Source organism: Larus michahellis, chromosome 8 (assembly GCF_964199755.1).
Source record: "Larus michahellis chromosome 8, bLarMic1.1, whole genome shotgun sequence".
In the NCBI taxonomy this organism is placed as follows: Eukaryota; Metazoa; Chordata; class Aves; order Charadriiformes; family Laridae; genus Larus; species Larus michahellis.
Genome location: NC_133903.1, coordinates 24,545,269 through 24,568,886, shown reverse-complemented (window position 1 = coordinate 24,568,886; position 23,618 = coordinate 24,545,269). Strand labels below are relative to the sequence as shown.

The following is a 23,618-nucleotide window of genomic DNA, read 5'->3' as shown; positions in this document are numbered from 1 at the left end:
GTGCCCAGGAAGAAGGAAGACACCCGGAGATGCCTGTCTGGGTCTCAGCAGCCTGGGGAACAGGGGTGCTATGGGGAGCAGGGGTGCTCCATGCCACTGCAGCATGTTTCTGCTCCTGCAGGAGGAGAGGTGAGGCCATGGGCTGGGCTTCTTCAGCCTCTTGTAAAACGCCACGTCTCCAGCTTGCTTTGACCTTTGCATCTTCTTGCATGGCTCTGCTGTTTCGCTAAAGGACTGTGACTTGGAAGCCTTAAAAGGCCTTCCTGAAAGCAGAGAGCACTTAAGGATGTCCATACCAGAGCAACAATTAAACCCGTGGAGGCTGTGGCTTGTCTCTCTGGGGCGATCAGGCTGCTGGGAAGAATTTCCAGGGAAGGCTCGTGCGGTCTCCCTTGTCCTGCTTTCCGAGAAGCCAGGGGTGCCGGCAGGCTGGTGTCAGAGGAGAAACTTGATCCATGCACGGCATCCGCACGGCTTATTGCTCACGGAATGTCAGGCCAAGGGAAGACGGGGGTGGAGGAGGGGATGCAGAACAGGGACCAACGCTGGGGAAAACACCAGGCTGCCTCTCCTCCTGGCAGGGTCGGGGAGGATCGGCGGCAGGCCAGGCAGGAGGGAAAACCAGCGGCAAGGACAGTCGGACAGTATTGCAGCTGGGTGGTGCGGCAGTGCCTGCTGTCGCAGCCTGGGGATAAAGGTGTCCTGGGGAGGCAGGGGCAGAGCCAGCTGCCAGAGTTAGTGCTGCTTGACGTGCTGATGGTTCCCAGCATCAGTGCCCCTCTGGGAGGTGCTGCCCGCCTTTGCCTCCTACAAGCGGGCTGGCAGATCGGGCATGGTGCCTGAAGGCATGCTGATTTGGCTTCACTCCCCTGCTGTCATGCCTGTACGTGGTGTGTTTGCTGTGCCTCTGCCTTCCCCCCCCACCCCGGCTCCTGCTGGGTGACCCCAGGGACAGCTGGCTCAACCTGAAGGGATGGGAGCAGGTGCTCCCCGTCCTGTCGCTTGCGTGCTGGGGACATGCTTGTGTGCACAGGGATGGCCCCAGGTCAATGTGTCTCCTCTACTGCACTGGGGTAAAAACAGTCCTCAGAAGCAGTGGAGTGAAGATCACTCTCAGCCGCCGTTTTGCTGTGATGAGCATCAGGCACATCTGTGAAGCCTGCTGGGGAGCAGGCTCAGCTGGGCTCAGGCTGCAGAGCCTGAAGTGATAGAGCAAAGCACACAAAAATGGAGAAAACGCAGCTAGCTTTGGAGGCTGAAAGCTTTTGGGGTAAAACCAAGTTACAGCACAAGGTCAATTTTGAGGAGCTGGTTGCAGTTCAGGTTGTAGGAGTGGCATCAGCTTCTTAAGTCCTTCATTTATAGAAATGCTCTTGGACTTTGGATTTGTTTGGTTTTTTGATCCTCCAGAAGCAAAGCATTGACAAAGCGTTTGTCAATCATAACTGACATTTAAGGTAGGTGACCTGTCGTCACGGAATCACAGAATGGTCATGGTTGGAAGGGACCTCTGGAGATCATTCAGTCCAAGCCACTGCCAGAGCAGGGTCACCCAGAGCAGGTGGCACAGGAACGCGTCCAGGTGGGTTTGGAATGTCTCCAGAGACAGAGACTCCACCACCTCTCTGGGCAGCCTGTGCCAGAGCTCTGCCATCCTCAAAGGAAAGAAGTTCCCCCTCATGTTGAGATGGAACTTCCTATGGTCAAGTTTGTGGCCATTATCTCTTGATTTAAGTCATCTTCTTTAAATGCACCTGTGTTATTCCCAGGATGCAGTCTTCTAGGATCTGAGGGTTAAAAAGCAGCTAATAATAGCTCAAAACTACAAAGCTGAGAGCTTGTGAGGGAGCTGTCAGGGGCAAGGTGTGGTGAAGGTCATGGTCTTTTCTTCATGAGGTCCACAGAACATTTGGGACTTCAGCAGCTTCCTGGTGACTTGGCAAAGCCGCTCTGACTCAGTTTCACCTGGGGAAAATGAAGGTCTTTGATATCATTTGGTTAGTGCTTTGTAAACATACCGGCTTTTAAAAAACAAAAACCAAAACCAAAAAACAAACCACGTGACAAGGCCCCGAGTCAGGCATGAGCTGATTTTGATTGGAAAATCAGAAAGGCTCTGGCAAGGCAGACACCATCTCACCACCCAGGGACAGCTGAGTAATAAGCCAGGTGGGCTCTCTTGGCCTTGAGGTATTTAATTTGTGTGGAAATCATGGAGGGGTGAAGGGTTGAGACAAGGCTGTCAGGCATGCTGAGCAGAGGAAAGCAATCCTGGTCCTCGGTGAGAAGCATGGCTCCTTTTGCAGTGGGGCTTTGGGGACCGGTGGTCTTTGAGGACCCCCGTCCTCAGGCAAAGTATTTACTGTGGCTGCTTTCTGGCTTTAAGCACCTTCCAAATGTCTGTAAAAAGACCCCAATCGTCCCAGCTATGGATGATGCAGTCTTCTACAGATACGTGTGAGGAAAAAGACTGTTGTGTGGGCAAGGGCATCTCCTTGGGTGGAAATACATATCATGGCATGTCCCCGCACTAGTTGCGGAGGTGCAAACTGCTGTGCTATGTTACCGGGCAAGCTGGAGGATGCTGTGAGTTGCTTTATTTTTAGGTCTTACTGCTGATTAAGTGCAAACTATGCAGCGTGTCTGGGCTGCTCAGCTTTTTTGGAGCACACTCCTGTCCCCGGTGCGTTGGGAGGTCTACTCTTCCTTGGAGGTCTGTCCTTCCCTCGGTGCCTGCAGGGAAGGGAGAGGGGTTGCATCGATGGCCGCTGCTGATGGAGGCAAGGTGCGGGTGACTGGGGCTGAACACCACAGGTATGTGTTCCTTAGAGGGGGGTGTTCAGGGCATGGAGGGGTGCAGCAACTGGGGATTTTCTGTGAATGTTACTGGAGATGGTAGGGGTGACCAGCATCCTGCACAGACCTGACCCAGTTGGCCTTTGGGTTTTAAGGGGAGTCATAACTCTGCTGCTCTGGGTGCTTGTGCTGGTGTGGTCTGCGGCAGGTACTCTGCCTCCGTGACACCTACCTGCTCTGCAGGACAGGAGGCAGACTTGCTGAATGACAGCCTTTTCTCCAGACTTTTAACTGAATCTGAGAAAAACAGCATCCGCAAACTTTCCATCACGAACTGACACAGGGAGCCCTAAAGCCCAGCTCCCATCCTGGCAGCCGGAGCTCCCCTTGAAAGCAGGAATGCTCCTTTCAGCCCTGGGTCACCTTTTTGCTCTTCCAGTGGCACCAATTTCTTCTGGGGCTGCGGCAGCAGGATCTGGATCCCCTTCAAGAGTGTGAAGATAATGATGGTGTGATTGCCTGGAGAGGGAGAAGAGATGAAGCGCTCCGATGGCAAACAAGGGAGGACAGCAGGATGTGTTGTCCTCTTGGAATCCCATGGAGCTTGTATAGAGGTCAAGGAAGGGTGGTTGAGCAAGGACATGAGTTACCCAGATCTCCTTGACAGTGAAGCCAGCCTTTTGGGGGCTGCAGGGCAGGGGTGACCTGTCCCACCCCAGCTCTGCTGTAGGGTTGGGGGGTCATGGGTGGCAGATGGGAGGCTTGTGAGGAAATGGCATTTGGGGGGCGGGGGGCAGGCGTGTGCACAGCTGATGCCATGCACAATGCTTTGTCCTCACATGGGTGGCTTCTCTGTGGCAGCAGAGCTCAAGGGACGTGATTCTGCCCCTCTGCTCCGCTCTGGTGAGACCCCACCTGCACTACGTGTCCAGCTCTGGAGTCCTCAGCACAAGAAGGACATGGACCCGTTGGAACAGGTCCAGAGGAGGCCACGAAGATGATCAGAGGGCTAGAGCACCTCTGCTGTGAGGACAGGCTGAGAGAGTTGGGGGTGTTCAGCCTGGAGAAGAGAAAGCTCTGGGGAGCTACCTTATAGTAGCCTTCCAGTCCCTAAAGGGGGCTACAGGAGGGATGGGGAGGGTCTCTTTATCAGGGAGTGTAATGATAGGACGAGGGGTAATGGTTTTAAACTGAAGGAGTGGAGATTTAGATTAGATATCAGGAAGAAATTCTTTGCTGTGAGGGTGGTGAGGCACTGGAACAGGTTGCCCAGAGAAGCTGTGGCTGCCCCATCCCTGGGGGTGTTCAAGGCCAGGCTGGATGGGGCTTTGAGCAGCCTGGTCTGGTGGGAGGTGTCCCTGCCCAGGGCAGGGGGTTGGAACTGGATGATTTTTAAGATCCCTTCCAACCCGAACCATTCTGTGATTGATGAAGTTCATGGCCATGAAGTGGGGAGCAGGCAATAGGTCCGGTCTCAGCAGGACCAGCCCCTCCGCTGGGTGTAGAGGCACAGACAGTGCCACAGTGACGCCTGGTGATGGGAGATGGATTCACGCACGCACTGCAACTGCGCAAAGCCGCAACCCTCAGAACAAGAGAAAAGCAGGATGTGGGCGATAGGAGAGCTTCTCTGGAATTACAGGTATTTTCCCTAGCAGTTTTAGTGCCTTTTAAAGTCAACATAACCATTTTTTTTCCCCGGCTGAAAAGCAAGCTCTTTATCTAAAGGTCAGAAAAGCAAGATCCTTAGTTAAAGGTCATCGGTGAAAGTGTGATAAGGTGCAGAAAAGTGTCCCGAGCAAAAGGTGTCACGGGCATTTAGCGCAGTCAGAAACAGCAGCTATTTTTGGGTTGCGCGCTGGTTTGGTTTGCTCCAACCTCCTCCTTTGGTTGGAAGGCGATGGGGAGCAGAAGGCAGCCTGCGCTGCACCCCCCGGGTACCGCTCTGCCCTACCAAGGCCTGGCGGCCTCTGAACGCAGGCTAGGGCAGTCTGAGAGACCTGAGAGGTGGCACATCTCCTCCCATGACACACCACCTGAGCTGAGGGGTTTTATCTTGCGTGGCTCTGGTTATTCCTCCCTGCGAGCTGCTATAAGGAGCTGTGGCTTGGGGACAGTTGTCCGGGGGACATTCACTGCAGGATTAATGTCCACATGAGAAAGATCGCAGTCTTTTTCTATGCGTCCCCAGCTGTCTCTTCAGAGCAGTATATGAGTGCTCTGTGTAGTTAAATATGGGCTGTGCCGCTTAGGCAGCGGTGGGATGCTCCCGATCCTTGCACCAGTTTGCACTGATTGAACATCTCTCTCTCCCCATCGGTTTCCTGAAGACCTTGGCAAACATGTGTCTTTGTCCCAGACAACACAGCAGGTAGCTCCTCTGTAACATGACCCTTCTGGATTGTTGCTAGCTGTGAATACACGTGTGATGGGTTAGGTTTTGTCTTTTTTTTTTCTTTTTTTTTTTTTTCTGGTGGCAATAAGCTTTTGCATTAAAACAGCTGTGTTGGAGAAGGCTCTAGAAGTGCAGTGAAGCTCTGTAACAAGGTGGAGACTCAAGCTGAGCATTGCTTGAGGAATGTTCAAGGGGAATACCCAAGGTGGGCGGTAGTTTGAGCTAATAGACAAGGCTTGGCAGTCTTAGAGCACACCGGCATGGGGGTCTGTTATCCCAGCTCGTCTGCGGAGCGGTAGCTCAAGCACCTGCCCATAGGTGTAAAAAAAAAATAATAAAATCTTACAATTCTGCAGATTTTTTTTTTAACCAGATCTTGACAGTGATAAATGACAGGGAGCAGAACACCGGCTTGCTGACACCCACTCGACCGTCAAAGCAAGATTAGTACGTGCCTATCTTGGTTTCCCCTTTAATCAAAAATCAATTAGACAATTACCAAATGAATATTCAGCCAGGTTGTCAGGCAGACTGACAGCGCTTAGCACCACTTGCTTTGTGGTTTTCAGTTTAGAGTTATTCAGTGCATTGAAACTAAACAAGCGGATGAGAAAGGGGGGAAAAAAAATAATCCCTTTCCCCAAAGCTGTCCTAGTGAGTGTCACCTCAAATCCTGACGAAGCTTCTTCTGTGTTCCAGATGTTCAGAGCATCCTCTGGGTAGTGCCACTGAGCCTGGTGTTTGGCTGCATGGTTCTTCTCTTGTTCCCTCTCCCATCTGACTCGCAACCCAAAAGATTAGCTGCTTTATTTCTGTTTTAGGGCGTGTGCAAGAGTATTTTTAGCTCGTTTTTTGAAGTAAACAAGAGTTATGCAACAGCTCTTTGCTCGTGAAGTCTCTGCACCCACTTCCTTATTCCCCAATGAAATGGCTAAAAAACCCACGGGGCAATTTTGACTGACTTTGACAGGAAGGAATGGTTTCAAAGATGCTTCGTTTTCCAATAGGCCTGCACCACGTGCATCCTCAAAGCTGGGTGAAATGGCTGTGTAAAGGAAGGAGTTTGGCTCTTCTAAGGGAAACCCTGTGGGCCACCGAAAATCCAGGTCTGGACATCTCTGCATTGGAAGAACAAGCCTGAGGACAAATGGGGAGGGGTGGGACAGGAACTCAGCTTACTTGGACTGTAGATGTCAGATGATTCGGAGCGTTTTGTACTGGATGAAGAGACAGGTACCCTCTCCTTCACAGAAACCCGAAAGCTCCTCATCACCTTCCAGGTGCAGAACCTGCATGAGAAATACTGAAGACAGCAAACCTCCAAGCAGACATCTCCAGCTGAGCTCTGGGGTAGTGTTTCATCCGCTTTTCCATCACGCCAGAGAAATGGATGGCTGGAGAAGGAGGCTGGCATCCACAGAGCCTCCCCCACCTTGGGAGAGAGGGGATAGGTACCTTCTCCAGAAGTACATCAGGATGGGGAAGATCATGACCTTGGCCCTGTGGTAGAGGAGACGATTCAGTAGCCCCTTGGAAGATAAACTCCAAATTAAATCTCTCTCTTCTTCAGAGATGTTTACCTGGCCACAGAAGAGACTTTACCTAACCAAAGCAGTTTGTGGCACTCCTGATGGGCCCTAGAGACAGGTTTCTCTCCCTGACCCCACCTAGCATTTCATCAGTCTCTAAGAAGAGATACTAGTTATGTCCTGGCCACCTGTCCTAAGTGCAAGGACAGGATTTCCCCTGGATTTCTGTGGAAAGCACTGTTCTGCTCTTTCCAAAGGGAAGATAGACAGAGCCACAGCTGCTATAGGGGAAGAGGTGGATGCAGTGGGGAGGGGATGATGGTGACATTGACCTCGGGAGAGTGAAAGGACTGAATTGGTAGAGTGCAGCACCTGTCTTGGTGCTTCAGCCATGATATTTCTCCAGCAGGTAGGAGATTTTACCATCTCCTTGTCCATGCACTTGTTCTCAATCCATCTGGGTCAAGTGCTAGAGTGGGCCTAGTGATGGATCAGTTCCCATTCCGTGGAGTCCAAGTGGATGTCCCAAGTGCCAGAGCATGCTCTGAAGCTCCTTGGCTGGAGCGGATCCAAATCTCTGCCTGGTTCCCCTTTCCCCGACAACCGCTCGCAGCTGCAATGTGATGGTCTTGAGCAATGAGCAGGCCTTCAGCCTTCCTGGGTGGGTCTCAGCATCTTACCCGCAATTTGGGAGGAATGTCGGAGTTCAGGAAGAGTTTGCTGATGATGGCAACTTTCCTTTTGAGAAAGGCAACTTCCTTTTCCGACTGCATGTTGTGGGCTGCCAGAGCTTCAGCTGAATCAGCCAGCCTGGAAAACCTGCAAGGGCATGTGGGGTCTTGCTCTGAGACAAGTGGTCTGGCTGCTAGGCTAGACGGTCACGTTCTGTCTTAACTCCATATTTACTGGGTCAGAAAAAGCAATCCACAAGGTGTGGAATAGTGAAAAAGGTGGGATGAAAAGCCACTTCCCTCTTCTATCGCCCTTGTGGCTATGGCATTCACCCAGGGGATGTGATGTTTGCCCCTCTTCAGGAAAAGAGAGGAATCGAAACCTGGTCTTGCACACACTTGTGCTGGCTGCGGGGCTGCTGTGCGTCAGCCATGGCTTGCTTTTACAGGTTTGTCAGGGAACTGGACAGAGCCAACGGAGAAATGCCACAATGGCAAGTCAAGAAAGGTGTAGGCAAAATGTTAAGACTGCTTGGGACTATCAAACCAAAAGTACTTCTAGAATACCCAAACCCTGAGCCAAGTGACTTTTTCTGGTTGAAAGGCAGGCGATTGAGGGCAGGTAACCATGAGCTGATTAGATGTAGACAGCTACGGGGTAAGACTGGTTGTGTCTTGGGCTGCAATGTGATGTCCAGCCTTGCATAGAGGTGCTGATAGGAGTTTAGACCTTAGTGAGTGCTAACAAATCCATGGACCAGGCTTTATCCGCTGCTGAGAGATGCGCACTACTCGCAGGATAAGGAGACTCGTGGTACCTGAGCACCCGGTGGAAAGGGAACTTACTTGTTGATCTCCAGATAAAAGCGGAGGTCGTTGACAAGGAAGTTGATGGTAATGAGCTGGTCGTTAAACAGGTGGCGTTTCACGAGTACCACCTCCTTGTCCGGTGGGGTGCTGGCAGGGGCCGTGAGGGGGCGGGAAGTGCTGACGGTGCCGCTGCTCTGCATGGATCTGATCGGCAAGTCTGAGAGAAGGGAAGAGCTGTTGTGTCCTGCTTCTCCCAGCACTGGGTCTGAGGCCAACTGGGCACCTGGCGCTGGGCTGTACCCTGCTCCTTCACCTCACCCGTGCTTGCTTTTCCTGCATGCAAGTAATTTGCCGAGGGTCTTTCTACCTAGGTGGACTACAGGCTTCCCTCAGCCAGGCTTTCCAGGGAATTTGGACCCATCCAGTGTGCAGCCTTCCTTCTAGCTTAGTAACCTCCTCCATCCATCCTCCTCTTTGGACCCCTGGAGTGCTTATGTTCATTGTTTTCACAGGGGATGGCCACAGTACCTTAGACCAAAAGTCTGCCTATCTGCCTCGCCGTTATCCTGTCTCTGACAGAGGCCAGAAGCAGACAACTAGTGAGAAGGAAAGGTTACTTCCCCCCCCATACACAATATTCTCCAGCTCCCCAAAATTCTCATTTCCAGGGACTTCTTTATCTAGATGGGGTTTGTGTGTATTTAGCAATTTCATTTCTAACAGCTTTTCCAGCCTCCTTTCAAACCTGTGTGTAAACTTTCAGGATCTACATCCTTTGGCAAAGCACTCTGCTGTTCCTCTCCCTGTTGCATGGAAAACCATCTCCATTTGTTTATTTTGGCCTGTGTCGCCTCAGCCTCATTTAGCACCTCCTGGGTTTTGTGGAAGTGATGCAAACTTGCATATATATTATTGCTTGAGAGAGACGCAACAGCATCACGGGGCATCCGCAGCAGAACGCCATGTATTGCATGAATGTGTATGCGCGTGTGTTGCCTGTGCAAAATTCTGCACCTCATCTCCTGACTCCAGCGCCTGAGCGTGCAGATTTCTGCACAGCAGTATCTGGCATCCTGAGACACCCGCTCTTCTGGCTCTTTATGTGCCTCCAGCAGAGAAAAATAAGCAAATGGGGACAGGAGCTGAGCCACAAGTTTCCTCCGTTTACTTCTCTGCCTAAACCCAGGACTGTCCTGAGGAGGGAGGAGAGGGGGTGGCAGGAGTCTAGCCATACTTTCCTCCTCATTTCCTAGTTCCCGCCGGAGAAAGTCCTCAAACTCCACACGGTGTTTGTCATTGTCCATCTCCCTCTGGAACTTAGAGATGCTCTTGACGATGTCGTGAATGGCATACCAGGCCCATCGCTGTGGAGACACGGCACAGCTCACGTCAGCAGGGTGGCACAGCCCCGGGGAGCCAGCCCCTGGCTGCAGCAACAGGGTTTCTCCCAGACAGAGCCCTCCCATTTCATAGAATGGTTCGGGTTGGAAGGGATCTTAAAGACCACCCAGTTCCACCCCCCTGCCCTGGGCAGGGACACCTCCCACCAGACCAGGCTGCTCAAAGCCCCATCCAGCCTGGCCTTGAACACCCCCAGGGATGGGGCAGCCACAGCTTCTCTGGGCAACCTGTTCCAGTGCCCCACCACCCTCACAGGAAAGAATTTCTTCCTAATATCCAATCTAAATCTACCTTCCTCCAGTTTAAAACTGTTACCCCTTATCCTATCACTACAATCCCTGATCAAGAGTCCCTCCCCATCCCTCCTGTAGCCCCCTTCAGGTACTGGAAGGGGCTCTAAGGTCTCCCCAGAGCCTTCTCTTCTCCAGGCTGAACAACCCCAACTCTCTCAGCCTGTCCTCACAGCAGAGGTGCTCTAGCCCTCGGATCATCTTCATGGCCCTCCACTGGACCCGTTCCAACAGGTCCATGTCCTTGTTGTGCTGAGGGCTCCAGAGCTGGATGCAGTACTGCAGGTGGGGTCTCACCAGAGCGGAGCAGAGGGACAGAATCACCTCCCTCACCCTGCTGGCCACGCTTCTTTTGATGCAGCCCAGGACGCGGTTGGCTTTCTGGGCTGTGAGTGCAGGCCCAGAAGCTTGAACCCACCACTGTGAGCTGGAGCACTAGAGCTCAGCCTTGGCAGTGGGATTTGTGACCCAGCCATCACCTTTGCTTTCCGGTATTTCTGGGTTTCAGCTGGGGCCATAGGTGGGAGTGTGAATCACTTGTCCGGCCCTGACCAAATCGGGTGGAGTCTGCACGGAGCAGGACTCCAGAGCCTGCAGGAGTGAGGCTTTACCTATCATCTGCCTTTTTGCAAATCACCAAGTCTGACCCCCTCACCCCATTCATGTGAGCACTGCTTGACCAAGAGCACCTCCTCTCTTTCTTGCCTGGATGACGCACTCAACCTGACAGCAGAGATGGTCTTTCCTTACCAGCTTGTCTGTCATGAAGTTCCCTGTCCTGTGCTGCAAACGAAGGTTAGACTTAGGCGTATCGCTCGGCGGGAACAGGTCCTGGTACTCTTTAAACCTGCCGGATGCAAGATCAGAGAGAGAGAGAGAGCACCGAGGGCAGCCAGACCCGTGAGGAGGGCAGTAGTTTGGTGGAAGGGTGGCAAAGTCGGGGGCACAGCTGACAGGGATAGCCCTGGGGTTGGGGTCTCACAGGACGTCTGGAGGAGGTTGGAGAAAGGGATAAGGGTCTGGATCCCCTCCCCGGGTTCTGTTCTTGCGTGTAGCTGGCTTGGGAGCATCCACCCTGCTTATCTGCAGTGTGTTTCACCCTGCAAGCCCAGCAGTGATTTGGTCCCTACAGGACAAGCCCTGCTGGCCTTGCACAGAAATGCATGGGCAGCTCCAACAGCAGTTTTGCTGGGGTGGGGGTCAGGCTGGGATTTCAATGCATTTGCCAATAGGTCATAGGGAAATACGTTTGTAGCAGCTGCTGTCTGTCAGATTGGGGTTCCCATGAGAAGGAGGTGTTTGTGTAACCACTGAACTTAAGAACCAGCTCAAACCAGGTCCTCACCATCGTTTTTCCATTGCCTTCTGGACAAAGACTTGTGCTGTCATCAACATGAAGGGGCTGACTACTTTGGCCTCACTTATTTCTTTGATGATTGAACTGTGGCAATCCAGCTGCTCCTCTGGAAGAGAAGTGCAGTCACTACCTGCCCCTGACAGCCCCCTCTGAGCCACCGTGAGACATCTCTTCCTACCATCACATCTGCAAGTGGCATCCTGCCCCATCTCTGCCTGCCCTGCCCGCTGTTTGCTGAATTTGGTTGTCTCATCCCTTTTCCTTTCTATACTGGGCTAATTGCATACTTTGGGAGTGAAGCTGTGACTCCAAGAGCATCTAAATGAGAGGAAATAGGGAAGAGCTATTCCTGCCACTGCATGTTGCAGGCCTTGGTCAGTAGATGCTGCCAAAGAAGTAGGCCACCTTCCTAGAAATGTAAGTGTCAGTGGAAGGCCTCAGCAAATAAATACTCCACTGGACGGGAAAGGAGAATTGGCAGGTCCCTGCAAGACGATATGAAATTTGCAACCAGCATTCAGCTCGGGGGGAAAAGAGGCTTCCATCACAAATGGAGTAAAATGAAGGGGGTGGGTGGGGGGAACCTACCAGCTGGGATTTCAGCATGGAAATAATTTCTGACAATGCTGTTAATGAGGGAGCTCTTTGTTTTGGGATTGGTCTCTGAGGCTAGCTTCTCCACAGCCATCCAGAAACGCAGTGGTTCATCTGCGTTGCGCTCCTCGAGGAACTGCTTGAAGAACTGCAGGTGGGCAGGGTTGTGCAGTACTTTCACGAAGTGCCTGTAGAGGAGGAGACACCAGGAGATGTGATCTCTGTGCCACCAGTGACCTGGAAAACAGCCAGGACCTCTGTGCTTGCTCTCAAACAAGAGACGCCTGAAGAAGAGCTAGAAACACGTGGATGAGTGGTGCGTGTGGATCTGTGAGACAGATGGGTCAGCGAAAGTACTGGTGGAGCACAACCTCCATCCACTGAGCCATTGGGATTCCAGGTGGGGATTCTCCTGACGTGCTGTTTCTTTTCCGCTATGGGTGCATCTGCCTAACCTGTCAGATATCCAAAGGAACTGTTCTCAGCCTGAAGAGGAGGCTTCATTCAGGGAGTCAAGGAGGAGGCAGGACTTTGGGTCTGTGCTGGGGACCTGAGAACCTGCAAATGGAGCAAGGAAGCCCTGCAGAGACCAGGGGAGCGAGACAGGTAAGGATGGGGCACCTGGAAGGACTGGTGGGAGGAGGTGGTTGTGCTCCCCTCTGGCACTTGCTGAGAATGAGCAATAATTTCTCACCGGATGGCAGAGAACTTCATGGGTTTGGCCATGGAGAGGGTGTTCTGGAGTGAAAAACCCTTGCCACTTGCAACTGGTAGATCAGGAAACAATCGACAGACATAAAGCCAGAGGGCAGCCACACTGTAAAGATTCAGCAGAGCTTTGGAAAACCAGAGCTGGGAATGGACTGGATTTTTAGGTCATTTCTGAGGTTAGCAAACCCTTATTTGAAAATCAGTGGACTGGGTCAGATGTTGTCTTTGTCTAAGTGTGGCTCCTTAGACTGACTTTCACAATAAACAGTAAGAGTGGCACCTACTCAGGACTTCTGTCCTGGTTACCATTTATATCCCAACATGGAGCTGCGAGGGCCCTTGCCTGAAGTATTCCCAGGAGGTGAGACATAAGCCATGTGGACGTTCACACAGTCAGTGAGGACAGAAATTTATGTGTGGTCACAGACTCCCCAGGCCACCCATGCCTACATCTGAGAGGCCCCAGTGATGAAGGAGGGACCAGTGGCACTACATAAAAGCACGAAGAAATATCCGCCTCCTGAAAGAGTGGAAGTAGCAAAAAACAGCAAAGCCCTGTGCTGCAAGGTGCCAGACCTGGGTCTTCTAGATGGTTTCTCTACTCCAACAGTGATGGACTTCGTCTTGCTTGATCTGTTTTTTCTCGCAGAAAGAGCCGCCTTCTTTGTGATCTTGTGTTCGGCGGCTGCGGGGACAGAACATGGTTGGTCCCTTCCTCAGGTGACAGTCAGAGCCCGCTCACAGCTGTCCGCGGGGTAGAGGACCCCAAAGAAGCCCAGGCTTCTCCCGAGCTACCATGTTGATGTCTGCACGGTGAGCCCAGCTCAGGAGACATGGGGGAACTCTTTGCCACTGCGTGGTTTGACCACTCCTGTATCTGCTTCAGAGAAGCCCTCCCACTTCCACCCTCTCTGACTGGATTAACACTCCGAAACACACGCCTTTCAAGGGTGGCTAGGCCTCTCTCTACTTCTGGACATGTTGTATGGAATGATGAGATGCAAGCAGAGAAGACCCCTGCTCGTCCAATCACCTAAGGGTATGCTGGAGCACTTCCAAGTACGTGATGGTTGGCAACCCACCCTACTTCTAGCCTGCTCAGACTGGACTCACCAAGTGACGGACTTCTGGGACGCGGAAGCTCATTTTCCTTGTTTGGGCTATCCACAGCCAGCTCATTGGATATCATCTTCTGGGAGTCTGCATCTGATAGAGAAGAGGGGAGAGATCCAAAGTTCTTTCCTCCTGTCTACGACAGTGCTCACTCCAAGTGCTGTATTGTGATCACTACTTGGCTTTCCTTTCCCCTTCTCTGTCCTGTTCCCATGATCTACCCGTGACACTGCATTTCTGAGGCCTGAGGGTTCTACCTACCTCAGGGTTGCTACTGGTGACTGCTGTCACTCTCAGTGCATTGGCAGGTGCCCTGAGATTTGATGACATTCTCAAAAGATGATGAGAAGACAAACGTTAGGTGTTACACCGGCGTGGCCAGCCCCAGCATCCACAGGAGAAGGTCAAGGTGTAGAAGTGGAGTGACGCTGGCTGTCACTGGCTTTGGGTTTCAGTTACTTTGCTGCAGCCTCTGGTGACCGAGGCCAGTGCAGGGAGGTGGCATTTGGGGCCTCTGGTACCGGCAGGAGGGAATTTGTCCCATAGGCCGCTGCCGAAGCCTGGATTACAGCTGATGGCTCCTAGATACTGTGTCCCAACCCACTCCATGATGCTCATGTGCTGCCAGCAATACGGCAACGCACCAAAGCCTGTGTGTTGGGGGCAGTGATCACCACAGGGGCACAAAATATGCTTCATCACACCGGGCCAACGTGAGCCCTGGCAGAAATTCAGAGCCTCCTCTTACCAGTCCTGCACAGGAGAGGTTCCACCTCTGCCTGGATGGAGTCCCCTTTCCGGAGGTCCCGAGCGGCAATTAATCGCCAGTGCTCAGAGGAGAGACCTTCAAAATTCCTCGTGCCGTGCAAGGCCTGGCTCAGCTTCAAGGATGTGTTTATCCGCTGGGACAGGAGGAAACGTTCATCTTTCCCAACAGCCTGGCCTTGCATCTTGGGCATCGGGACATCGCTCCGTGGACACTACAGCGAGAAAAGCAGAGGGTGGTGGCACAGAGCACGTACCCCATCCGAGGAGCTGCTCCCACACTGTGCCCGAGGGAGTAGCTGCGTGTTTTACTGTGCCTTGGAGTACAAGCCCACCCAAGACAGCTCTCTGCTTTAGCCTCAATCCCTCTAGGAAGAAATCTATGTGAGCACGAAGCTCAGCATAGACCTTAAACCTACCCGTGCAGCTGTTTAAAGCTGGCTCACATCTGCCTGCAGCTGGGAGGTAGGGGGGACATGCAGCAGGACCTCCAGGAGGTCCAGACAACGGCTTGCCGGCAAAGGCAGCAGCTTTCCTGAAGATGCCGACAGCCACCCAGGAGGGCTGAAAACAACCCTGAAGGTGTCCCCGGCAGCCAGGTAACCTCCCGTGCCTTTCTGGATGGCTGCTTTCCCTGGGACTGGCTGTGCCTCCCTCGCCCCTGGCTGACACCCACCCTCCCGCAGGCTTTGTCCCTCCCCGCCGGCTGGAGCTTGCACGGCTGGCCAAGCAGCAGGGGCAGAGCAGCTGGTTTCTGACCGAGATACGGGCTGCTGAGAGCAAGCACCAGAAATAACCCCGCTAAGCCCCCGAGCAGTGCCCCTGTGACATCCCTGCAGCAAGACCAGGGAAGAGCTTGGCTTCAGGGATGGTGCCCACGCAGAGCACGGCCTCGACACCTGCTGAAGTGCTAATTGTGCTCCCAGACCAGGTCTGTGCTCCGAGGGGGTAATTTCCTTGACAAGAGATGCTTAAAAACCTGGGCGGCTAATTAACTTACAACCAAGAGCGCTTAATGAATCAGGGTCAGGAGCTGCCAGCTGACTTTTCCAAAATGCTCAGCTCCCGCTGACTGAGATGCTGGCATCTCTGTGAGCCAGGTCTCCAGGGGGCACCAGCCCTGACAGTTTCTCCTCACCATTTCTAGGATCGGCTTGCGGATTTTTACACTGCAGTTTGGGGAAAGGCCTCGCGGTTTGTTTGAAGAACGCTGTCTGCAGCAAGCAAAACTGCCTGCAGAGACCCGAGCAGGTGGGATGCTCAGGGCTTCGGACTGGGAGGAGGTTTCCTGGTACAAGGGTGGTATAACGCATTTGGGGTGTTAATAAGTCTGAGGTATTAGCGGGATTTCTGCTGCCAGGAGGGATAATAGTCTGGGAAGACGAGGGCTTGTATGACTCTGCTTTCTTAAACCATCCCTTTACACAGCAGAAAAAATATGTGGAAAACTTGAGGGCGGTTGAATCATAGGCTAAAAGGCTGCATGCCCTCTTCCCCTCCGTGCGCTGGCCGGGCGCTTGTGCGGGGACGGGGACATCCGCACGCACATCTGCGCGTGAGTCACATAAATAGCAGGATTCGCTGTGGGCAAGGAAAAAAGGGGGAGAGCTAATTCCAAGAAACGTTTTGCCCGTGAGGCAGTCACCCGGTGCACTGCCTGCTGCTGGTCTCATCCCCGCCTACCCTGGAATACTGCTTTTAAATCTTGCATTTGGGCCGGGTTGTGGCCTGTCTCAGGGGAGGTCTCGCAGGGTGTGCCTGCAGCGCTGCCGACTTAAGGGATGCTGCGGTGGAAGAGCTGAGGATCATTGCTCCGGGCAGCTGGAGCGGGGAATGCTCTGCCGTATCGCCCTGGGGCAGCGTTGGCCAGGGGGATGCACTGGGATGCTGGACCACTGGTGCAAATGCTGGGCTTCACCCCCCGCCCCCCCCTCCAACTTTTCACATCCCTACTGGTGCCTGCACGCCCTGCAAACCTGCCCGTGTCCCCTGTGCGTCCCCTTTACCATAAACTGGAGGAACGTCTTGTCATCGTCAGCCAGAAATTCCTCATAGGAGCAGCAGAGCACCTGAGGAGGAGCAAAGGCGGGTTGTCCTCAGGCTGTGCTCCAGCCCCACCATACCCCGAGGTCACAGCAGTGTCGCCGTGGGCAGGTGACACCTCGTTGAGACGCCCAGGACAGCTCTGCCAGTAGCCGTACACGCAGGTCATCCATTGGGCTGCTCAGAGGCTGCCCAGAAGTGCTTGGGTTGTAAATGTATTTTACTTGTGTTGTGCTGGAACCACTGACTCAGATGCAGAAGAAGAGCCGCTGCCCTGCCATCCATCCCTTGGCATCTAATGACTGAGGTCATCAGCTGCTAAATGACTGCTTGCCTCTGCTCCGCGACCCGGCAAACTGGTGAGGATGCTCCTCTCCACTGGCCTTGGCACGTCCTGGTCGCTGGTTGCAGGGCAAGGTGGCTTGTGACTGTTTTTTCCTTTCCTAATCTTTTTTCATCTTCATTTTTCAAATATCTCCCTTTTTCAATAGGCCCACAGCCCTCCCACCAGTCTAGGGGTGCCAATGCCGGCTGTACCTCCCAGCCTGACCACTGCCAACGCCTCTCTGTACCTTGCAAATCTCCTTCTGGGCTCTGAATATGCGGGGGGAAAATTCTCCAGACACCAGATGGTCCCGCAAGCTCCTGAGAGTCCTGGTCTCCAGGGGAAGTTGCTGAATGGTGCCCTCCTCCAGGTAGGTCTTGCATATCTTCTCCCCGATCAAATGACGCAGGCAGAAACTGTTTTCTCTGTTGGGGTCCAGCACCACAGGCAGAAATTCCTCCAGGTCATGCCAGAGATCCAGGAGAAGAGTCTCCATGGACCAGTCCTGGCGCTTCAAGAAGTCCCTGAAGGGCCGTCCCGCGCAGCTTTCAGCACTAAGGGCCCAGGGAAGGAAACTCAAGGTCTTGACCGGCATTTTCAGGGATGGCAGCTGGACAAGGGGTGTGGAGGAATGCAGGTTAGAGAGGACTTTCTCTTCACGGATGTCTTCTGCGTTGGGTCTAGGTCTTTTGGGAGAGGTTCCTCTTCCTTTGCCTCTAAAGGCAGCGTTTGCAGTATGCTCTGATAGCTGAGGAACTGGTCCCAAAGCATCCTTATCCAGATGTGATTCCTTTGTGCTCCCACCTGGCCCTGACTGCCTTTCTGGTTGCACCTGAAAAATGGGCATCTTCATTTCTTGGGTGTCTCCTTCCTGCTTGACCAGAGTCCAGATCTCCGCTTTGGCCTTCTTGCTGCAGTAGGGCCCCGAGAAAGCCCGGCTCCTTTTGATATGCATCGTGAAGACGTTCTCTGTAAAGCTTGAGGGCTCCCGCCAGCTGGCCCGCAATAAACGCTCCCGATATTCCTGCAGCAGAGGCCAGCACGATTTCTCATCCTCCATGCCCTTCTTGCAGTGGATGAAGAATTTAGGGAGCCAGTAACTCTGAATCATAAAGAGGGCCTGTTCCTGCATCCTGCTTAGGATCTCCCTCCTGGTGCTGACGGGTTGAATGTGCCTGGCTTTCGGCAGTGATCCTGAAGTGGATGCAGTGAATTACGATGGGGAGATAGCTCCGTGCAGACTGTTCCCCGGCCAAACAAAGCTGGTGATGGTATCCCATCTCCCTGGGAGCATCCAGGGATGGCCACCTCCCTGGAAGGGCACCGCTCGTCCTCAGCTCCCGTGTTCTTACCAACGATGCTCCTGCAGAGAGTGACGACGCTGGAGCCTTCGCGCAGGTGAGTGGCTTCCAGCCTGTGGAGCAAGGACAGGTAGAGGTCCCTCTGCCTCACGTCTGACTCATCAAGCCCCAGGAGCCTCTCGGTGGTGAGCCAGAAGTTGATCAGTTCTTCCCCTATGGATCGGACAAGGGATGGGAGTTGGAGGGAGCCCCTGAAAGCCCTGCTGATAAACGAAGCAGCCTGTTTTTTTTTTTTTAAAAATGGAAAGCGGGAAAGATCACCTGGATGAACCGAGGGAACAGTGTAGAGAAGAGCCAGGGTTATGCATGCCCCTGGCATGCAGCGCCCTTGCTGGGGCTCTGCTGCTGGCTCGTCTTCCAAAGCCATGCCTGGGATCGCAGTGTCTCCTGTCCCACCGGTGCTTACCTGCGCCCCCAGCTCCATGCCAGTGTCCCGCCGGGCACCTCGCCCGTGCCTGGCTGAGAAGGGGCTTGCGGAGCGCCCCGTGCCCACCTGCCATTCCTTGGACGAAGGCCCGAAAGTGCCACATGCCCTGGCTCCCGCTGATGCACTTCTCCAGCAGCCACCGGTCAGAGCTTTGCCAGTTCAGCAGTTTTGCTGTCAGAGAGGGAACGCAGAGCAGGGCATTGGAGGGGGGCATGCAGCAGCAGCCCCCAAGAAAGCCCTCCAGAGCCCACTGCCATCCCCCAGCAGCCCTGACACAGGCTGCCGGAGGGCAGGAGACCAGCAAATTGCACTGAAATGGGACTTTTGGACAGGTTGTGGGATGCACGTGTGGTGTTTGCAGGGACGCAGTACAACCCACTCACGTCGAGGATAGTCTTGCCCGGCTGTTGTGCCTCTTCCCCTTGCAAACATCCATCATTTTTGCCTGTGTTTGGGGCTTTGCCCTCAATCTCCTTCAGCTTGAGGTTCAACCCCACTGGAGAAGAGGCAGCCATGCATTCAGAAACGGCACTGGAGCCAGGCCTCGATGAATGGCTTATTTTTCTGAAACGAAAATCTGCATCCCCGCTGCTGTAGCTTTCTTTCCAGTGGCCTTCCCCCGCGTTGACATGCAGGCTGACAAAGCAGTTGGCTGGCCTGAGATGGCTCGTCTTGGGGGTAAAGTGAGCATGATTCAGACTTGCGGCTGGTAGGAGACGCCACAGCATAGGCCTGTTTTCCCAGCGTAGGATGCATCAGACGAGGAGCACATCGCAATACACTGCGAGAGCCCTGGGCACCCTGCACAGCAGCAAACCTGAAACACCAGGACCCCCGTTTCCCATGCCCGAGGATGCTCCAGCCGTGAACTGCATGCGAAACCCTGCCAAGCAGCTATTTCAGCTCAGCTCCATGGAGGCAGCGAGCCTGCACTGACAATGCTGAGGGGTGAAGCCCCACTCCTCCCATGGAATGCCCTGGATCTGCTGCACCCCTTAAAAATAGGAGGTGCAATGCCTTTTTTTTTAACCTGGGGCAGAACCCACTGGGCAGGCACCACGGGGTGACAGCCCCGGCGAGAGGAAGCCCTGCTGCGCCGGCGAAGCCCCTCCGATTTCCTCCGTGCCGCGATGACTCACCTGCTTCCCCCGACCGAATGAAACCCAGGAGCTTCTGGCAGAGGACGAGGTGGAGGCACAGGCTGGATTTGCAGAAGTGAGGCAGGCGGTGCTTTTCCAGCCAAGCCAGTAAAGCCGGGGGGCTGGGATCCTGCGGTGCAACCCCCGCGCCCGAGGAGAGGATTAGGCTGCGAGCGAGGAGCCGTCTCTTGCCTGGGGATTAGGGTGAGTAACGGGTCCCTGCTATGGGGGAAGGAGGCAGGGAAGGCGCCGCGTTGCGAGACGGTGGTGCAAGCCATCCCCGTGCCGAGAAAGAAGGGGGGATGCTCGAGCTGTAGCCCCTGCCTGCATCCCCGTGGGCTCTGCCCGCAAAGCTGAGAGAGCCAGCGCTGCGTGGCTGCCTGCGAGGCTCCTCTCCTTGCAGCCTGCCTGCTTCCCCCGGAGCCCAGGCGGGAAGGCACAGCAGCTTTCTGTGGCAGCGCCGAGAGGAGCAGGTTCCCTTTTTCTCCGGGATCCAAGCGCCGCAAACAGTGCTCATGGCTGTGGGGAAGGGAGGACGTCCGTGGGGAAGGCTGTGCCAGCTTGAGGATCAACAGGACTTTGCTCCTGGTGAATTCAGGAGGAACGCAGGACACAAGGGGCTGATGTTTCCCGTCCTCCTCTGCCACCACAATGCGCTCTCCTTAACTCCAGCTGTCGATGTTTACCAAGGGCTGGATGGACCCCAAAAGCTGTACCAGGACTTTAAATGGCCTGTGCTCCTCCCAGGGCTTAAAAGCAAAATGACACTTGGGTTTGAAATAATACCCCAGCTGCAGGGACAGGAGAGTCAGAGACCGTGGCCTTGGCAATGAGCAACTGGCTCCTTCCCTCCCCTGCCCTGCGCCCTTCCTCCTCACCCTCCTTGCAAGGGGCATTTTCTCACCAGGTGGCTGGGCAGCTCTGGCCAGAGGTCCCATCGGCCCACGCTGCTGATGTAAATGGGTGTCTGGCCAAAAACCTGTATTGAAAGGAAGAGGGAGAGCTGAAAGAGATGAAGGGTGGCAGGGGAGCCCAGAGCCCAGCTGTTTTTATCTGGTTTTAGCTGTTTGGTTTTTTTTTTTCTAGTTAGTCCTCTCTACAGAGAAGGGAATCATCTTGCCTTTCAAACCTCTATTCCAAACTGAGCTCCTCAGGTTTCCCTCATTTTCCAGCCTGAATGTGGTGTATTCCCAATTTTCCTGGGGCCTTTAACACCACAGAAGCTGAAAAAGTTCACCTGAGAAGAGCTCAGAAAGGTTCCAAGCTTTATGGTGCAGAGCGGACTTACGGGAAGGTTCAGAAATGTGTTGAAAAAGTCGACAAAAAGATCATCTCTCAGCAAAAGCCCCATGTCCGTGGAGGCGATGGTTGCTACAAGGGGGAGAAAAGAAAGTTACCTGGGCTTTGTGTTGCCAAGTGTGACATAAATGCAAACCAAAGGATGAGTTTTGACGGGGCTGGAACAGAACAGCTCTAGGGGATGTGCCGTATGGGCTTGTCCTGTGCACGAGCAGGAGGATTTGGACTTGGGACAGTGCATGAGATTCGGGTCACAGCGCACCTGCACGCTGTGGGTGGGTGGCACCAGGTTCAGCTGTAACAGGAGCCTGAAAGTTCAAACGGCAGCTTCCTAAACAGCAAAGGGACACGGTTTGTGGAGGCTGGGCACAAATGCGATGGCATCCGCAGGGCAGGAGAAAGGAGGTGCTCTGCCCCTTCACCTTCCCTCGACACCAGGTATAACCCTGCTATCATGGAGAGGAACTGTGTGTCGTGCCGCGGTGCTGCTGCTCCAGCCCCACTGCCCTGAGTTCTCTTGCTCAGGTTCTGGTAGCAAATCCCCCCAAAATTAGTAGGCACCATCAGGATGGGGGCAGGTTGTGGCTCTGGGTAGAGTGACAGTCACTGAAGACACCCATCCCATCCTCCCAGGAGCTTGCTGTGAAGTTTTATTCATGCCTGGATGCAAGGGGGTGGGATGGCATCAGCCTGCGGATGGGTGGATGCCCTTGGAAATGTCCACTTGTGTGAAGGCACAGCTGTGTCACCCCCATTTCAGAAGGCTAATGTTGCTTTTTCCCTGCTGTCCCCTTTGGGATGGGCTTAGAGGGGCTGAAGCCACCAGCAAAGGTAACTCACCGGTGGCCATCATGCTGCCGTGTTCCAGTGATGTGTTCCGGAGTGCTACGCTGCTTGTGACACGCTTGTCCTGGTCCTTGGGGGTGCCAGGGCTCTCAGGGATCACAGGGCTCTCAGCACCTCCCTCTCTGCTGTCCTTCGGGGAAATGCTATTTTCCAATCACCATCCCTGCAAACACGCTTGGGCAGTCCTGAAATGAAACCCTTCCCCTCTCCTCACTTGGGCAAACTTCTTGCCTCCAAACCAGGTTCTTGGTAGCACCTCAGTACCTTGCGCGGTTGCTGTCAGCGCGTCTGTTCAGGTGGTGACGGAAATTTCACAGGAGACCCCCGCCACAGCTGCGCCAGAGAGAGCAACCCCAGGGTCCTTATTAGCTGTCCTCCTTCCTCAGATTTGGGACTGAGACCCAACCTTGGAGACCCTCCAGCGGGAAGAGAAGAAAGGAAGAAAGAAAGAAGCACATCCCTCTTGCAGTAGCGGTGACCTGTTTCCCGCACAGGAGGAGGACTCTGCTCCCCAGGTGGGTATTTGACCCCCCCTGTGGTGTCAGACCTGGCAGGACTGCTAGTGCCCTCCAGGTTTTGGGCACCGTCGTGCCTGGGGTCTCTGATGTGCCCCATAGCAGGGAGGTGGGTCTGCTCTGCGGTCTTGGCAGGCGTGGGAAGGGTTTTATGGCCTCTCCTGCGCTGGACATCTTTCCTGCGCTTGCCTGAGGTGGGGGCTGCGGGATGGACGCTGCCAACCTGGTGTTTTTAAGAAGCCCTGAGATTTCTCATTCTGGGCCATCAACAAAATGCAGTGGCGTTGCGTTTGAGTGTCATGTCCCCTTCTGTCCCTGTCATCGTACTGTCACCTGCGTGGTCACAGGGTAGACTGAAAACACGCTTAACGGTGTGCCGCCTCCCTGGAGCCGCGGTGGGTGCAGGCAGCGGTGGGTGCAGGCAGCGGGGAGGCAGGATGGCTGCCCGCACCCCACAGGGTTCCCAGGAGCGGGGCCACCTCACGAGGTGGCGCTGTCAAATCAGGAATATGAAGCTGTCCCCAGCAGCAACGGGGCTCTGCATCTCCGCGACAGGCTTGTGCCTCCAAGGCCGCAATTAGTGCGGGGACGACTCCTAATTAATTGCTGGGCTGGTGCTGGCGACCCCAGGGTGACAGTCCTGGGCTTGCTGGCATGGGCTCGCCCCGTCACCTTGAGCAAGTGAGCTCATTTCTTTGTGCTGTACCAGGCCAGGAGGGACACGAGAGACTCGTGAAAGCGTGTTAGAGGTCACGCCTGAACTGGCCGTGCACACACGTGTGCCCCGGGGAGGTCACCTTCTGCCACGCTGCATGGCACCGGCCACCCTGCGTTACTTGAAAGGGTTGAAGCTGTTGGCTTGGGCGGTGGCGTGCGCATCCTCGTGGCGCACGTGGGAGGTGTGCCCTCACGGCCACAACGAAGCCACGAGCCGCAAAATATCTGCTTATTCTAGTGGTGCTCAGGCAGAGCTGTGGGAAGGAGGTATGGGAGACCCTGGAGGGGAGCAGCTCCCGTCACAAATTCATCAGGATTTGGGCTGCTAAGCCCAAGAGAGGAGAGGAGGAGGGAGGGATGAGCTGGCGTGGTGGCTGTCTTGCACGTGAAAGACTCAAAAGTCCTCAGGGAAAGGTTGCAACTGCCAAAAATATATATTTTCTAGTTGGCAACTGAGCAGATGCCCAGTGAGATCCTCAGAGGCTGGTGTAGCTCTGCTGGTTCCCATATGGCT

The 23,618-nt window shown here is 54.2% G+C and overlaps 2 protein-coding genes across 2 annotated transcripts in view; one reads left to right on the top strand and one right to left on the bottom strand.

The window, feature by feature from the left end:
* Nucleotides 1-3,082: 3,082 nt before the first annotated feature.
* RGSL1 (regulator of G protein signaling like 1) lies at nucleotides 3,083-23,266 on the bottom strand. Its single transcript, XM_074599350.1, has 22 exons — nucleotides 23,224-23,266; nucleotides 22,087-22,160; nucleotides 21,867-21,942; nucleotides 21,016-21,098; nucleotides 20,632-20,706; nucleotides 19,728-19,857; nucleotides 18,655-18,759; nucleotides 18,153-18,314; nucleotides 17,048-17,994; nucleotides 16,439-16,501; nucleotides 14,416-14,647; nucleotides 13,668-13,760; nucleotides 13,131-13,239; nucleotides 11,838-12,031; nucleotides 11,238-11,355; nucleotides 10,643-10,739; nucleotides 9,436-9,565; nucleotides 8,238-8,418; nucleotides 7,401-7,539; nucleotides 6,647-6,771; nucleotides 6,371-6,480; nucleotides 3,083-3,315 (listed from the first exon to the last, which is right to left on the bottom strand). The coding sequence occupies exons 1-22, from the start codon at nucleotides 23,264-23,266 to the stop codon at nucleotides 3,146-3,148; spliced, it is 3,456 nt and encodes a 1,151-aa protein (XP_074455451.1). The 3' UTR covers nucleotides 3,083-3,145.
* The window catches only part of GLUL (glutamate-ammonia ligase), a 17,802-nt gene continuing 13,515 nt past the window's right edge, over nucleotides 19,332-23,618 (top strand). The window contains exons 1-2 of the mRNA XM_074598695.1: nucleotides 19,332-19,931; nucleotides 22,259-22,387. The gene's annotated coding sequence lies outside the window, so the exon portion shown is untranslated. The remainder of the gene's footprint in view (nucleotides 19,932-22,258; nucleotides 22,388-23,618) is intronic.

What these genes read in the sequence shown, in the direction of transcription:
- RGSL1 (XM_074599350.1), bottom strand. Translation starts at nt 23,266, where the DNA reads ATGCGCACGCCACCGCCCAAGCCAACAGCTTCAACCCTTTCAA. An exon ending in ACACATTTCTGAACCTTCCC is followed by an intron (nt 20,707 to 21,015) that starts GTAAGTCCGCTC and finishes CTTTCAATACAG; the next exon opens with GTTTTTGGCCAGACACCCAT. An exon ending in TCTCTGCAGGAGCATCGTTG is followed by an intron (nt 17,995 to 18,152) that starts GTAAGAACACGG and finishes CATCCACTTCAG; the next exon opens with GATCACTGCCGAAAGCCAGG.